Source organism: Mesoplodon mirus, assembly GCF_964341445.2.
Source record: "Mesoplodon mirus genome assembly, chromosome: 3".
Classification (NCBI taxonomy): domain Eukaryota; kingdom Metazoa; phylum Chordata; class Mammalia; order Artiodactyla; family Ziphiidae; genus Mesoplodon; species Mesoplodon mirus.
Window position 1 is genome coordinate 106,843,333 of NC_138978.1, and position 15,006 is coordinate 106,858,338.

At 39.8% G+C, this 15,006-nt stretch overlaps 1 protein-coding gene across 7 annotated transcripts in view; it reads right to left on the reverse strand.

Annotated features, from left to right (window-relative positions):
• Positions 1 to 15,006, reverse strand: part of PHTF1 (putative homeodomain transcription factor 1) — a gene marked incomplete at its 3' end in the record, with an annotated part of 77,681 nt that overhangs the window by 25,055 nt on the left and 37,620 nt on the right. For 6 of the 7 annotated variants that reach the window (XR_014293349.1, XR_014293350.1, XM_082613421.1 and 3 more), the window contains 3 exons: positions 14,652 to 14,924; positions 13,748 to 13,879; positions 13,147 to 13,233 (listed from right to left, as the gene is read on the reverse strand). Coding sequence is in view for 5 of the 7 variants with exons in the window: in XM_082613421.1 (XP_082469547.1) it covers positions 13,147 to 13,233; positions 13,748 to 13,879; positions 14,652 to 14,924 (492 nt within the window). The remainder of the gene's footprint in view (positions 1 to 13,146; positions 13,234 to 13,747; positions 13,880 to 14,651; positions 14,925 to 15,006) is intronic. The other variant, XM_082613420.1, reaches the window with a different exon arrangement.

Consider the following 15,006-nt stretch of genomic DNA (forward strand, 5'->3'; position numbering starts at 1 on the left):
TATATCTATAGACAGATCATCCAGACAGAACATCAATAAGAAAATCCAGCCCTTAAATGACACATTAGACCAGATGGACTTAATTGATATTTATAGAGTATTCCATCTGAAAGCAGCAGAATGCACATTCTTTTCAAGTGCACATGGAACATTCTTCAGGATACATCACATGCTGGGCCATGAAGCAAGCCTTGGTAAATTTAAGAAAATTGAAATTATATCAAGCATCTTTTCTGACCACAACACTATGAGATTAGAAATCAACTACAAGAAAAAAAACACGAACACGTGCAGGCTAAACAATATGCTATTAAACAACCAATGGATCACTGAAGAAATCAAAGAGGAAATTAAAAATAAAATAGCTAGAGACAAATGAAAATGAAAACATGATGATCCAAAACCTATGGGACACAGCAAAAGCAGTTCTAAAAGGGAAGTTTATAGCAATACAAGCTTACCTTAGGAAACGAGAAAAATCTCAAATAAACAACCTAACCTTACACCTAAAGCAACTAGAGAAAGAAGAACAAACAAAATCCAAAGTTAGTAGAAGTAAAGGAATCATAAAGATCAGAGCAGAAATAAATGAAGTAGAGACTAAGAAAACAATAGAAAACATCGATAAAACTATTAACAAAAGCTGGTTCCTAGAAAAGATAAACACAATTGATAAACCTTTAGCCAGACTCATCAAGAAAAAAAGGAAAAGGGTCCAAATCAATAAATTAGAAGTGAGAGACTACTCCATGCAACTATATACCAATAAAATGGACAACCTAGAAGAAATGGACAAATTCTTAGAAAGGTACAATCTACCAAGATTGAACCAGGAAGAAATAGAAAATATGAACAGACTGATCACAAGTACTGAAATTGAATCTGTGATTTTAAAACTCCTAGAAAACAAAAGTCCAGGACCAGATAGCTTCACAGGCGAATTCTACCAAACATTTAGAGAGGAGATAACACCTACACTTCTGAAACTATTCCCAAAACTGCAGAGGAAGGAAGTGCACTTCCAAACTCATTCTATGAAGCCATCATCACCCTGATACCAAGAACAGACAAAGGTATCACAAAAAAAGAAAATCAGGTCAATATCACTGATAAACATAGGCGCAAAATCCTCAACAAAATACTAGCAAACTGAATCCAACAATACATTAAATAATCAAGTGGGATTTATCCCAGGGATGCAAGGATTTTTCAATATCCACAAATCAATCAGTGTGATACACCACATTAACAAATTGAAGAATAAAAACCACATGATCATCTCAATAGATGCCAAAAAAGCTTCTGACAACATTTAACATCCACTAATGATTAAAAACTCTCTAGAAAGTGGGGATAGAGGGAACATACCTCAACATAATAAAGGCCATATATGACAAACCCACAGCTAACAACATACTCAACAGTGAAAAGCTGAAAGCATTTCCTCTAAAATCAGGAACAAGGCAAGGGTGCTCAATCTCACCTCTTATATTCAATATAGTTTTGGAAGTCCTAGTCACAGCATTCAGAGAAGAAAAAGATATAAAAGGAATCTAAATTGGACAGGAAGAAGTAAAAGTGTCACTGTTTGCAGATGACATGATACTATACACAGAAAATCCTGAAGACACTACCAGAAAACTACTAGAGCTCATCAATGAATTCAGTAAAGTTGCAGAATACAAAATTAATACACAGAAATCTGTTGCATTTCTATACACTAACAACAAAAGATCAGAAAGAGAAATTAAGGAAACAATCCCATTTACCACTGCATCAAAAAGAATAAAATACCTAGGAATAAACCTACCTAAGGGGGCTAAATACCTATACTCCAAAAACTATAAGACACTGATGAAAGAAACTGAAGAAGACACAAACAGATGGAAAGAGATATATATATATACTGGTTTCTTAGGCTAGAAAAATTAATATTGTTAATATAACCATACTACTCAAGGCAATCTACAGATTCAGTGCAATCCCCATCAAATTACCAATGGCATTTTTCACAGAACTAGAACAAAAAATTTTTTAATGTGTATGGAAACACAAAAGACCCCGAATAGCCAAAGCAATCTTGAGAAAGAAAAACGAAGCTGGAGGAAGCAGGCTCCCTGACTTCAGATTATACTACAAAGCTACAGTTATCAAAGCAGTATGGTACTGGCACAGAAACAGAAATATAGATCAGTGGAACAGGATAGAAAGCCCAGAGATAAACCCATGCACCTATGGTCACCTAATCTATGACAAAGGAGGCAAGAATATACAATGGAGAAAAGACAGCCTCTTCAATAAGTGGTGCTGGGAAAACTGGACAGCTACATGTAAAAGAATGAAATTAGAACATTTCTCTAACATCATATACAAAAATAAATATAAAATGTATTAAAGACCTAAACATAAGACTGGATACTATAAAACTTCTACAGGAAAACATGGGCAGAACACTCTGACATAAATCACAGCAAGATTTTTTTTGACCCACCTCCTAGAGAAATGGAAATAAAAACAAAAATAAACACATGGGACCTAATTAAACTTAAAAGCTTTTGCACAGCAAAGGAAACCATAAACAAATCAAAAAGACAACCTACAGAATGGGAGAAAATATTTGTAAATGATGAGACTGACAAGGGATTAATTTCCAAAATATACAAACAACTGAATAACAAAAAACCAAACAGCCCAATAAAAAAATGGGCAGAAGATCTAAGTAGACATTTATCCAAAAAAGACATATAGATGGCCAAAAGGCACATGAAAAGATGGTCAACATCACTCATTATTAGAGAAATGTAAATTAAATCTACAATGAGGTATCACCTCACTCCAGTCAGAATGACCATGATGAATAAGTCTACAAATAATAAATGCTGGAGAGGGTATGGAGAAAAGGGAACCCTCTTGCACTGTTGGTGGGAATGTAAATTGATACAGCCACTATGGATAACAGTATGGGGGTTCCTTAAAAAACTAAAAATAGTTACCATATAATCCTGCAATCCCACTCCTGGGCATATATCCAGACAAAACTATAATTCAAAAAGATACATGCACCCCAATGTTCACTGCAGCTCTATTTACAATAGTCAAGACATGGAAGCAACCTAAATGTCCATCGACAGATGAATGGATAAAGAAGATATGGTATATATATCACAGGGAGCTATACTCAATATTTTGTAGTAACCTACACGGGAAAAGAATCTGAAAATAATATATATTCATATATGTGTATAACTCAATCACTTTGCTGTACACCTGAAACTAACACAACATTGTTAATCAACTATACTTCAATAAAAAAGGGAGAGAGAGAGAGAAGGAAAAAGCTCAAAGAGAAAATATATTTTGTAATAAACCCAGATCTGTTACCAAAATAAATTAATAAAATAATCTTTCAGCATTAAAAAAAGATATCACTAAAGATATTAAAGCACTTTGATAGTTTAACAGCAAAAAAAAAAGAAAGAAAAAGAAACAAGCAACCAAAAAAGGATATGCTGATTATAAGAGATAGAACTACACAAAGACAAAATAAATGAAAAAGGGTAGACAAAGATATTGCATACAAAAACTAATCAAAACACAGATGGTTTAGTTAAATTAATATCAAATAGAGTAGACTTAAAGTTAAGAAACATTAGAAATAGAGACATTTTATAAGGTCATGAAAGGTAAAGAAAGCCTGACACTGTTCAGGATTAAAGGAGATTAAAGAGACATAACAGCTAAATGTAATAACTGATCCTGGATTGAGAAAAAAAATAACTATAAAGGACATAAAAGTCTATCCACCAAGGAGATGGATAACAATTCTAAATCTGTATGCACCCAGTTACACTGCTTAAAAACATATAAAGCAAAAATTCACAGAAATAAAAGGATAAAAAGATAAATCCACCATCGGAGCAGACTTGACCACACCTCTCAGTGGCTGACAGAATAAGCAAACCAAAAAGATGAGTAGGGACACAGGAAATTTCAGCAATACAACTAATAAACTTGGGCTAATTTACATAGAGAGAACACTGCTCTCCAAAACAGTGGGATACAAATGCTTTCAAAGTGCTGATGGAAGATTTAATAAAACTGACCATATACTGGATAATAAAGCAATTCTACATATTTCAAAGGACTGAAAACATGCTATGGTTCTCTGACCATAGCAGAATTAAGTTAAAATTCAATCAATGGAAAAGTACAGGATAAGGCTGTAACTTCTTGTAATAAAGAAAACACAGAAGTACCAACATAAATAAATAAATAAAGATACAGAGACTTGTCAAAAGAACACAGGAAGGGGCTTTAAGGGTCTCCCACTGGCCAAATCTGGGACAATTTAGGCATCAAAACATAGTAATAGTTTATAATCCACTGGATAAAAATAAGAACACAGGAGTCCATAGCATAGTAAATGAATGAACAAATAAATAAATGAGAAAAAAGAAAAAGTCTACTTTAGAGTGAAAACTAATAAAATTAGAAGAAACGATGGAGTTGGAAAATCACTATTCTGTATCCATAATGTTATATAGCTTTATTAACAATCAAAAATTACCAATTAAAATTAAATTACCATGATCTTAGAGTCTTAAAGGACTAAAAATTATCTTTATTCTCATTTCAAAAGTTAGAAAAGGACTTCCCTGGTGGCGCAGTGGTTAAGAATCCACCTGCCAATGCAGGGGACATGGGTTTGATCCTTCATCCAGGAAGATCCCACATGCCACGGAGCAACCAAGCCTGTGTGCCACAACTACTGAGCCTGCGCTCTAGAGCCTGCAAGCCACAACTACTGAGCCCACGTGCTGCAACTACTGAAGCCCATGCTCCTAGAGCCCATGCTCTGCAACAAGAGAAGCCACTGCAATAAGAAGCCCCCACGCACCACAACCAAGAGTAGCTCCCACTCGCCACAAATAGAGAAAGCCCGCACGCAGCAACAAAGACCCAATGCAGCCAAAAATAAATAAATAAAATAAAATAATTTTTTTAATTAAAAAAAAAGTTAGAAAAATTAACAAGTATTCAAACTAGCAAAAGAAATGTAGACACATTAAAAACATATATACTTCAACATAACCAAGCTGGCACCTCAACCTTGGACTCCCCAGTTCCCAGAGCTGTGAGATACAAATGTCCGTTGTCTACACACACACACACACACACACACACACACACACACACACACACACACACACACACACTTAAACACGGTGAACTGATTTAAAACAGAAAGTAAGTGAGCTCTGGGGCCCGGAGGAAGATGGCGGAAGAGTAAGACGCGGAGATCACCTTCCTCCCCACAGATACATCAGAAATTCATCTACACGTGGAACAACTCCTACAGAACACCTACTGAACGCTGACAGAAGACCTCAGACCCCCCAAAAGGCAAGAAACTCCCCACATACCTGGGTAGGGCAAAAGAAAAAAAGAATAAACATAGACAATAGGATAGGGACGGGACCTGCACCATTGGGAGGGAGCCGTGAAGGAGGGAAGGTTTCTACACACTACAAGCCCCTTCGCGGGCGGAGACTGCAGGTGGCGGAGGGGGAAAGCTTCGGAGTAGCGGAGGAGAGCACAGCAACAGGGGTGCGGAGGGCAAAGCGGAGAGATTCTGGCACAGAGGATCGGTGCCCTCAGGCACACACCAGCCCGAGAGGCTTGTCTGCTCGGCCGCCGGGGCGGGCGGGGCTGGGAGCTGAGGCTCGGGTATCGGCTTTCAGTCGGAGCACAGGGAGAGGACTGGGGCTGGCGGCAGGAAGACAGCCTGAAGGGGTTAGTGCACCACGGCTAGCCCGGAGGGAGTCCGGGGAAAGGGTCTGGAGCTGCCGAAGAGGCAAGAGACTTTTTTCCCTTTTGTTTCCTGGTGCGCGAGGAGAGGCCATTAAGAGGGCTGCTTGGGGAAGCCCCGGAGACAGGCGCAAGACGCGGGTAAGGCACGGACCTCGGAGACGGGCGTGGGACGCTGGGGCTGCTGCTGCCGCCGCCGCCGCCGCCGCCGCCGCCGCCGCCGCCGCCGCCGCCGCCGCCGCCGCCGTCGCCGCCGTCGCCGCGGGGCCTGTGTGCGAGCGCGGGTCACTGTCCGCCCCGCCTTCCGGGGGGCCTGTGCACCCCGCCACTGCCGGGGTCCCGGGACCCGGGGACAGCTTTCTCGGGAAAGCGCACGGAGCGCCACGGGCTGCTGCAACGTCACGCCGGCCTCTGCCGCCGCAGGCCCGCCCCACACTGCGCGCCCCTCCCTCCCCTCTGCCTGAGTGAGCCAGAGCCCCCGAATCAGCGGCTCCTTTAAACCCGTCCTGTCTGAGCGAAGAACGGACGCCCTCCGGCGACCTACGCGCAGAGGCGGGGCCCCGTCCAAGGCTGAGACCCGGGAGCTGTGAGAGCAGAGACAGGGAAATCTCTCTGTGCAGCCTCGGAGGCAGCGGATTAAAGCTCCACGGTCCATTTGATGTGCCCTGCGTCTGTGGAGTGCATGAATGGACAGCGAATCATCCCAAATTGAGGAAGTGGACTTTGAGGACAAGATTTAAGACTTTCCCCCCTTTTCCTCTTTTTACAACGAATGATCCCAAATTAAGGAGGTGGACTTAGAGAGCAAGATTTCAGACTTCTCGCCCTTTTCCTCTTTTTACAACGAATTATCCCAAATTGAGGAGGTGGACTTGGAGAGCAAGATTTTTGATTTTTCCCCCTGCTCTCTTTTTGTGAATGTGTATGTGTAATCTTCTGTGTAAGATTCTCCCTGTATAGCTTTGCTTCTACCATATGTCCCAGGGTTCTATCGGTCCGTTTTTTTTTTCAATAATTACTTTTTAATTTTAATAACGCTACTATATTTCATACTTTATTCTATTTTACTTTACCTGCTTTCTTTTTTTCCTACCTTCCCTTCCTCCCTCCCTCCCTCCACTCCTCCTTTCCTTCTTTCTTTTTCTTTCCTCCCTCCCTCCCACCCTTCTTCTTTCCACTTTTTCTTTCCTTCCTCCCTCCCTCCTTTCTTTCTTTCCTTCCTCCCTCCCTCCCTCCCTTCTTCCATTCACTCTTCCTTTTGCTTTCATTCCTCCCTCCCTCCCTCCTTTCTTTCCTTCTTTCTTTCCATCCTTCCTCCCTCCCTCCCTCCTTTCTTTCTTTCTTCCTTCCTTCCTTTCTTCCCTTCTTCCTTTCTTTCCCTCTCTCTTTCTTTCTTCTACTAATTCTTTCTTTCTACTTTTTCTCCCTGTTATTCTGAGCCGGCTGGATGAAAGGCTCTTGGTGCTGCAGCCAGGAGTCAGTGCTGTGCCTCTGAAGTAGGAGAGCCAACTTCAGGACACGGGTCCACAAGAGACCTCCCAGCTCCACATAATATCAAGCAGCGAAAATCTCCCAGAGATCTCCATCTCAACACCAGCACCCAGCTTCAGTCAACGACCAGCAAGCTACAGTGCTGGTCACCCTATGCCAAGCAACTAGCAAGGCAGGAACACAACCCCACCCATTAGCAGAGAGGCTACCTAAAAACATAATAAGGCCACAGGCACCCCAAAACACACCACCAGACGTGGACCTGCCCACCAGAAAGACAAGATCCAGCCTCAACCACCAGAACACAGGCATTAGTCCCCCCCACCAGGAAGCCTACACAACCTACTGAAACAACCTTAGCCACTGGGGACAGACACCAAAAACAACGGGAACTACGAATCTGCAGCCTGCAAAAAGGAGACCCCAAACACAGTAACATAAGCAAAATGAGAAGACAGAAAAACACACAGCAGGTGAAGGAGCAAGATAAAAACCTACCAGACCTAACAAATGAAGAGGTAATAGGCAGTCTACCTGAAAAAGAATTCAGAATAATGATAGTAAAGCTGATCCAAGATTCTATTTCCAAGATCCATAATCTTGGAAATAGAATAGACAAAATGCAAGAAACAGTTAACAAGGACCTAGAAGAACTAAAGATGAATCAAGCATCGATTAAAAACACAATAAATGAAATGAAAAATACTCTAGATGGGATCAATATCAAAATAACTGAGGCAGAAGAACGGATAAGTGAGGTGGAAGATAAAATAGTGGAAATAACTGATGCAGAGCAAAATAAAGACAAAAGAATGAAAAGAACAGAGGACAGTCTCAGAGACCTCTGGGACAACATTAACCGCACCAACATTCGAATTATAGGGGTTCCAGAAGAAGAAGAGAAAAAGAAAGGGACTGAGAAAATATTTGAAGAGATTATAGTTGAAAACTTCCTTAACATGGGAAAGGAAATAGTTAATCAAGTCCAAGAGGCACAGAGAGTCCCATACAGAATAAATCCAAGGAGAAATACGCCAAGACACATATTAATCAAACTGTCAAAAATTAAACACAAAGAAATCATATTAAAAGCAGCAAGGCAAAAACAACAAATAACACACAAGGGAATCCCCATCAGGTTAACAGCTGATCTCTCAGCAGAAACTCTACAAGCCAGAAGGGAGTGGCAGGACATAATTAAAGTGATGAAGGAGAGAAACCTGCAACCAAGATTACTCTACCCAGCAAGGATCTCAGTCAGATTTGATGGAGAAATTAAAACCTTTACAGAAAGCTGAGAGAGTTCAGCACCACCAAACCAGCTTTACAACAAATGCTAAAGGAACTTCTCTAGGCAAGAAACACAACAGAAGGAATATACCTACAATAATGAACCCAAAGCAATTAAGGAAATGGGAATAGGAACATACATATCAATAATTACCTTAAATGTAAATGGACTAAATGCTCCCACCAAAAGACACAGAGTGGCTGAATGGATACAAAAACAAGACCCATATATATGCTGTCTACAAGAGACCCACTTCAGACCTAGAGACACATACAGATTGAAAGTAAGGGGATGGAAAAAGATATTCCATGCAAATGGAAATCAAAAGAAAGCTGGAGTAGCAATTCTCATATCAGACAAAATAGACTTTAAAATAAAGACTATTAGAAGAGACAAAGAAGGACATTACATAACGATAAAGGGATCGATCGAAGAAGAAGATATAACAATTGTAAATATTTATGCACCCAACATAGGAGCACCTCAATACATAAGGGAAGTACTAACAGCCATAAAAGGGGAAATCGACAGTAACACAATCATAGTAGGGGACTTTAACACCCCACTTTCACCAATGGACAGATCATCCAAAATGAAAATAAATAAGGAAACACAAGCTTTAAATGATACATTAAACAAGATGGACTTAGTTGATATTTATAGGACATTCCATCCAAAAACAACAGAATACACATTTTTCTCAAGTGCTCATGGAACATTCTCCAGGATAGATCATATCTTGGGTCACAAATCAAGCCTTGGTAAATTTAAGAAAATTGAAATTGTATCAAGTATCTTTTCCGACCACAATGCTATGAGACTAGACATCAATTACAGGAAAAGATCTGTAAAAAATACAAACACATGGAGGCTAAACAATACACTACTCAATAACGAAGTGATCACTGAAGAAATCAAAGAGGAAATTAAAAAATACCTAGAAACAAATGACAATGGAGACACGACGACCCAAAACCTATGGGACGCAGCAAAAGCAGTTCTAAGGGGGAAGTTTATAGCAATACAATCCCACCTTAAGAAACAGGAAACATTTTGAGTAAACAACCTGACCCTGCACCTAAACCAATTAGAGAAAGAAGAACAAAAAACCCCCAAAGTTAGCAGAAGGAAAGAAATCATAAAGGTCAGATCAGAAATAAATGAAAAAGAAATGAAGGAAACGATAGCAAAGATCAACCAAACTAAAAGCTGGTTCTTTGAGAAGATAAACAAAATTGACAAACCATTAGCCAGACTCATCAAGAAAAGAAGGGAGAAGACTCAAATCAATAGAATTAGAAATGAAAAAGGAGAAGTAACAACTGACACTGCAGAAATACAAAAGATCATGAGAGATTACTATAAGCAACTCTATGCCCATAAAATGGACAACCTGGAAGAAATGGACAAATTCTTAGAAATGCACAACCTGCCAAGACTGACTCAGGAAGAAACAGAAAATATGAATAGACCAATCACAAGCACTGAAATTGAAACTGTGATTAAAAATCTTCCATCAAACAAAAGCCCAGGACCAGATGGCTTCACAGGCGAATTCTATCAAACATTTAGAGAAGAGCTAACACCCATCCTTCTCAAACTCTTCCAAACAATATCAGAGGAAGGAACACTCCCAAACTCATTCTACGAGGCCACCATCACCTTGTTACCAAAACCAGGCAAGGATGTCACAAAGAAAGAAAACTACAGGCCAATATCACTGATGAACATAGATGCAAAAATCCTCAACAAAATACTAGCAAACAGAATCCAACAGCACATTAAAAGAATCATACACCGTGATCAAGTGGGGTTTATTCCAGGAATGCAAGGATTCTTCAATATACGCAAATCAATCAATGTGATACACCATATTAACAAGTTGAAGGAGAAAAACCATATGATCATCTCAATAGATGCAGAAAAAGCTTTCGACAAAATTCAACACCCATTTATAATAAAAACCCTGCAGAAAGTAGGCATAGAGGGAACTTTCCTCAACATAATAAAGGCCATATATGACAAACCCACAGCCAACATTGTCCTCAATGGTGAAAAACTGAAATCATTTTCACTAAGATCAGGAACAAGACAAGGCTGCCCACTCTCACCACTCTTATTCAACATAGTTTTGGAAGTTTTAGCCACAGCAATCAGAGAAGAAAAGGAAATAAAAGGAATCCAAATTGGAAAAGAAGAAGTAAAGCTGTCACTGTTTGCAGATGACATGATACTATACATAGAGAATCCTAAAGATGCTACCAGAAAACTACTAGAGCTAATCAATGAATTTGGTAAAGTAGCAGGATACAAAATTAATGTACAGAAATCTCTGGCATTCCTGTACACTAATGATGAAAAATCTGAAAATGAAATCAAGAAAACACTCCCATTTACCATTGCAACAAAAAGAATAAAATATCTAGGAATAAACCTACCTAAGGAGACAAAAGACCTGTATGCAGAAAATTATAAGACACTGATGAAAGAAATTAAAGATGATACAAATAGATGGAGAGATATACCATGCTCCTGGATTGGAAGAATCAATATTGTGAAAATGACTCTACTACCCAAAGCAGTCTACAGATTCAATGCAATCCCTATCAAACTACCACTGGCATTTTTCACAGAACTAGAACAAAAAATTTCAAAATTTGTTTGGAAAAACAAAAGACCCCGAATAGCCAAAGCAATCTTGAGAACGAAAAACGGAGCTGGAGGAATCAGGCTCCCTGACTTCAGACTATACTACAAAGCTACAGTAATTAAAACAGTGTGGGGCCTCCCTGGTGGCGCAGTGGTTGAGAGTCCGCCTGCCGATGCAGGGGATACGGGTTCGTGCCCCGGTCTGGGAGGATCCCATATGCCGCGGAGCGGCTGGGCCCGTGAGCCATGGCCGCTGGGCCTGCGCGTCCGGAGCCTGTGCTCCGCAGCGGGGGAGGCCACAACAGTGAGAGGCCCGCATACCGCAAAAAGAAGAAAAAAAAAAAAAAAAAAACAGTGTGGTACTGGCATAAAAACAGAAAGATAGATCAGTGGATCAGGATAGAAAGCCCAGAGATAAACCCATGCACATATGGCCAACTTATCTTTGATAAAGGAGGCAGGAATGTACAGTGGAGAAAGGACAGCCTCTTCAATAAGTGGTGCTGGGAAAACTGGACAGGGACATGTTAAAGTTTGAGATTAGATCATTCCCTAACACCATACACAAAAATAAGCTCAAAATGGATTAAAGACTTAAATGTAAGGCCAGAAACTATCAAACTCTTAGAGGAAAACATAGGTAGAACACTCTATGACATAAATCACAGCAAGATCCTTTTTGACCCACCTCCTAGAGAAATGGAAATAAAAACAAAGATAAACAAATGGGACCTAATGAAACTTCAAAGCTTTTGCACAGCAAAGGAAACCATAAACAAGACCAAAAGACAACCCTCAGAATGGGAGAAAATATTTGCAAATGAAGCAACTGACAAAGGATTAATCTCCAAAATTCATAAACAGCTCATGCAGCTCAATAGCAAAAAAACAAACAACCCAATCCAAAAATGGGCAGAAGACTTAAATAGGCATTTCTCCAAAGAAGATATACAGACTGCCAACAAACACATGAAAGAATGCTCAACATCATTAACCATTAGAGAAATGCAAATCAAAACTACAATGAGATATCATCTCACACCAGTCAGAATGGCCATCATCAAGAAATCTAGAAACAATAAATGCTGGAGAGGGTGTGGAGAAAAGGGAACACTCTTGCACTGCTGGTGGGAATGTGAATTGGTACAGCCACTATGGAGAACGGTATGGAGGTTCCTTAAAAAACTACAAATAGAACTACCATATGACCCAGCAATCCCACTACTAGGCATATACCCTGAGAAAACCATAATTCAAAAAGAGACATGTACCAAAATGTTCATTGCAGCTCTATTCACAATAGCCCAGAGCTGGAAACAACCTAAGTGTCCATCATCGGATGAATGGATAAAGAAGATGTGGCACATATATACAATGGAATATTACTCAGCCATAAAAAGAGACGAAACTGAGCTATTTGTAATGAGGTGGATAGACCTAGAGTCTGTCATACAGAGTGAGAAAGAGTCAGAAAGAGAAAGACAAATACCGTATGCTAACACATATATACGGAATTAAAAAAAAAAATGTCATGAAGAACCTAGGGGTAAAACGGGAATAAAGACACAGACCTACTTGAGAATGGACTTGAGGATATGGGGAGGGGGAAGGGTAAGCTGTGACAAAGCGAAAGAGAGGCATGGACATATATACACTACCAAACGTAAGGTAGATAGATAGTGGGAAGCAGCCGCAGAGCACAGGGAGATCAGCTCAGTGCTTTGTGACCGCCTGGAGGGGTGGGATGAGGAGGGTGGGAGGGAGGGAGATGCATGAGGGAAGGGATGTGGGAACAGATGTATATGTATGACTGATTCACTTTGTTATAAAGCAGAAACTAATAAAAAAAAAAAAAGAAAGTGAGCTCTATATTCCATTTTCCACTGAAATCGATCTGAAACTCTTACCTGGGCACAGCAAATGAAAGCAATGGAAAGTGTCAGTAGGAAGACAGAAGACACAACCACATCCACTGATCGCTGCGGGCCCCGTCTCTGTGGAGTGAGATGCGTAGGTTAGCATTTTAGGTCACCGCTGGAGACGGCAACAGCCCTCACATCATTCACACTCCCAATCTTACTATATTGGCGTGAAAATGAACACTTATAAGACATTTTTGACACAGGATTTTAATATATTTTGGACATATTTGACTTTAATTAAGCTCTGAGATCCATGCCATTCAAATTAAGGGTGTGATTGATTCATGAACATATTTTCAGCTGGAATATTCCCCCCAAAAGTCAGAAAAAGATGAGATATTCAATTTATCACTCTGCCCTAGGAATTTAAATTTTCTTTTCCCTTTCTAAGGTCTTATTTACTTAGCTCTACCAGCTCTGCAGATAGATCACTCCCAACCTGGTGTCCAGCAAGTCTGCCAGCCACTGATATCTGTCCAGTACATAGAACTACCCTGCCTACTGAGTATCTGCCACCAGAAATTTCAGTGAGCATGTTTTCTGCGTATTATTGCAGATATTCCGTGGTTAGTCAGCTAAAACTCACCTTTAGAAAGGAACGCAGTGATAACCATATCTTAATGTTCTCCACCTTTTTAAGTCTGAAATGAGGTATTTCGTATTTCCTAGCTTTCCTGGCAGAAGTAATATGGCTGAAGAGTTTTGCAAATAAAAATCTCTAGAGGAGGTTAAAACAAAAAGCCCACAAAGTGAAGCGTACACATGTGTCACTGTGTGTGTATTTACATAATTGTAAACAATATTCCCAGCATATAAAAAATATTAAAAGGATCAAGTTCTAATCAGTGGTCACTAAGACAGGCAGTGAAAAAACATTAATAGCTCATTAACCTGTCGCTTGCAAAGCACATTATGTAGTAATATACTTCTTCACAACATGCTACACTCTTGACATTTTCAAGGAATATACCTTGGATACCTTTGTGAATCCCCACCTTCACAAACTCAAGTTTATACAAAATTCTAGCTTACTCCCAAATTACATTTCCATTCAAAACCACATTTTTTGCACATATCACCAATACATTAAGCCCTCAATCCCAAACTCTTATCAAATTTCAATAAGTTTATTTCTCACTTGGCCATTTTTCACAGAAACATTTTCACTTTGGTAATTACTACATATGATACATATACAAAACATCAAGGGCACACTGAGATGCAGGTGCTAAGCAATCAGCTAGGCTCACCCACTGGCTCAGCCACTTACTCCTGCAAGTAGGCTCAGCAAAATTTCAGATTACAGCATGTCATTTGCGAATAATCAGTATCACAAATGTTAAACCCACAAATACCAGAAGTTCACTTATCAAGCCTCCATTGCCCACGTTAACTTCTGGAGAGAGAACAAATCAAGAGAACAAAAGCAACTCAACAGAATACCATATACAAAAGCAGAGGTAAGAAATTTTACTTAATTGACTACCGACCTGTTTGTATGTTCTCTCCGCCACACACATCATGAAAAAAAACATCCAAGTAAGACACAGTCGTTCAAAAAAATTAATTATAGACAAAATAATAATAGGTGTAACAGGTGGTGCCCCACAAAAGAGAGTCAAGATCTCCTCAGCTGAGATGGCCTTTAGCTGGTCAAGGCTCTTCTCTCGGAACAGTCGATGTAAAAAAGGGAAAAATGCTAATCCGATGGTGACGACATTTCCCAGCATCTGATAACCTACTCCTTGCTGATACGCATTAACCTGGGAATTAATTTAAAATATCCATCATTACTGCACAGCTAAATGGAGTTGTGAAGCAGTATTTATCAAATACTATTTAGAT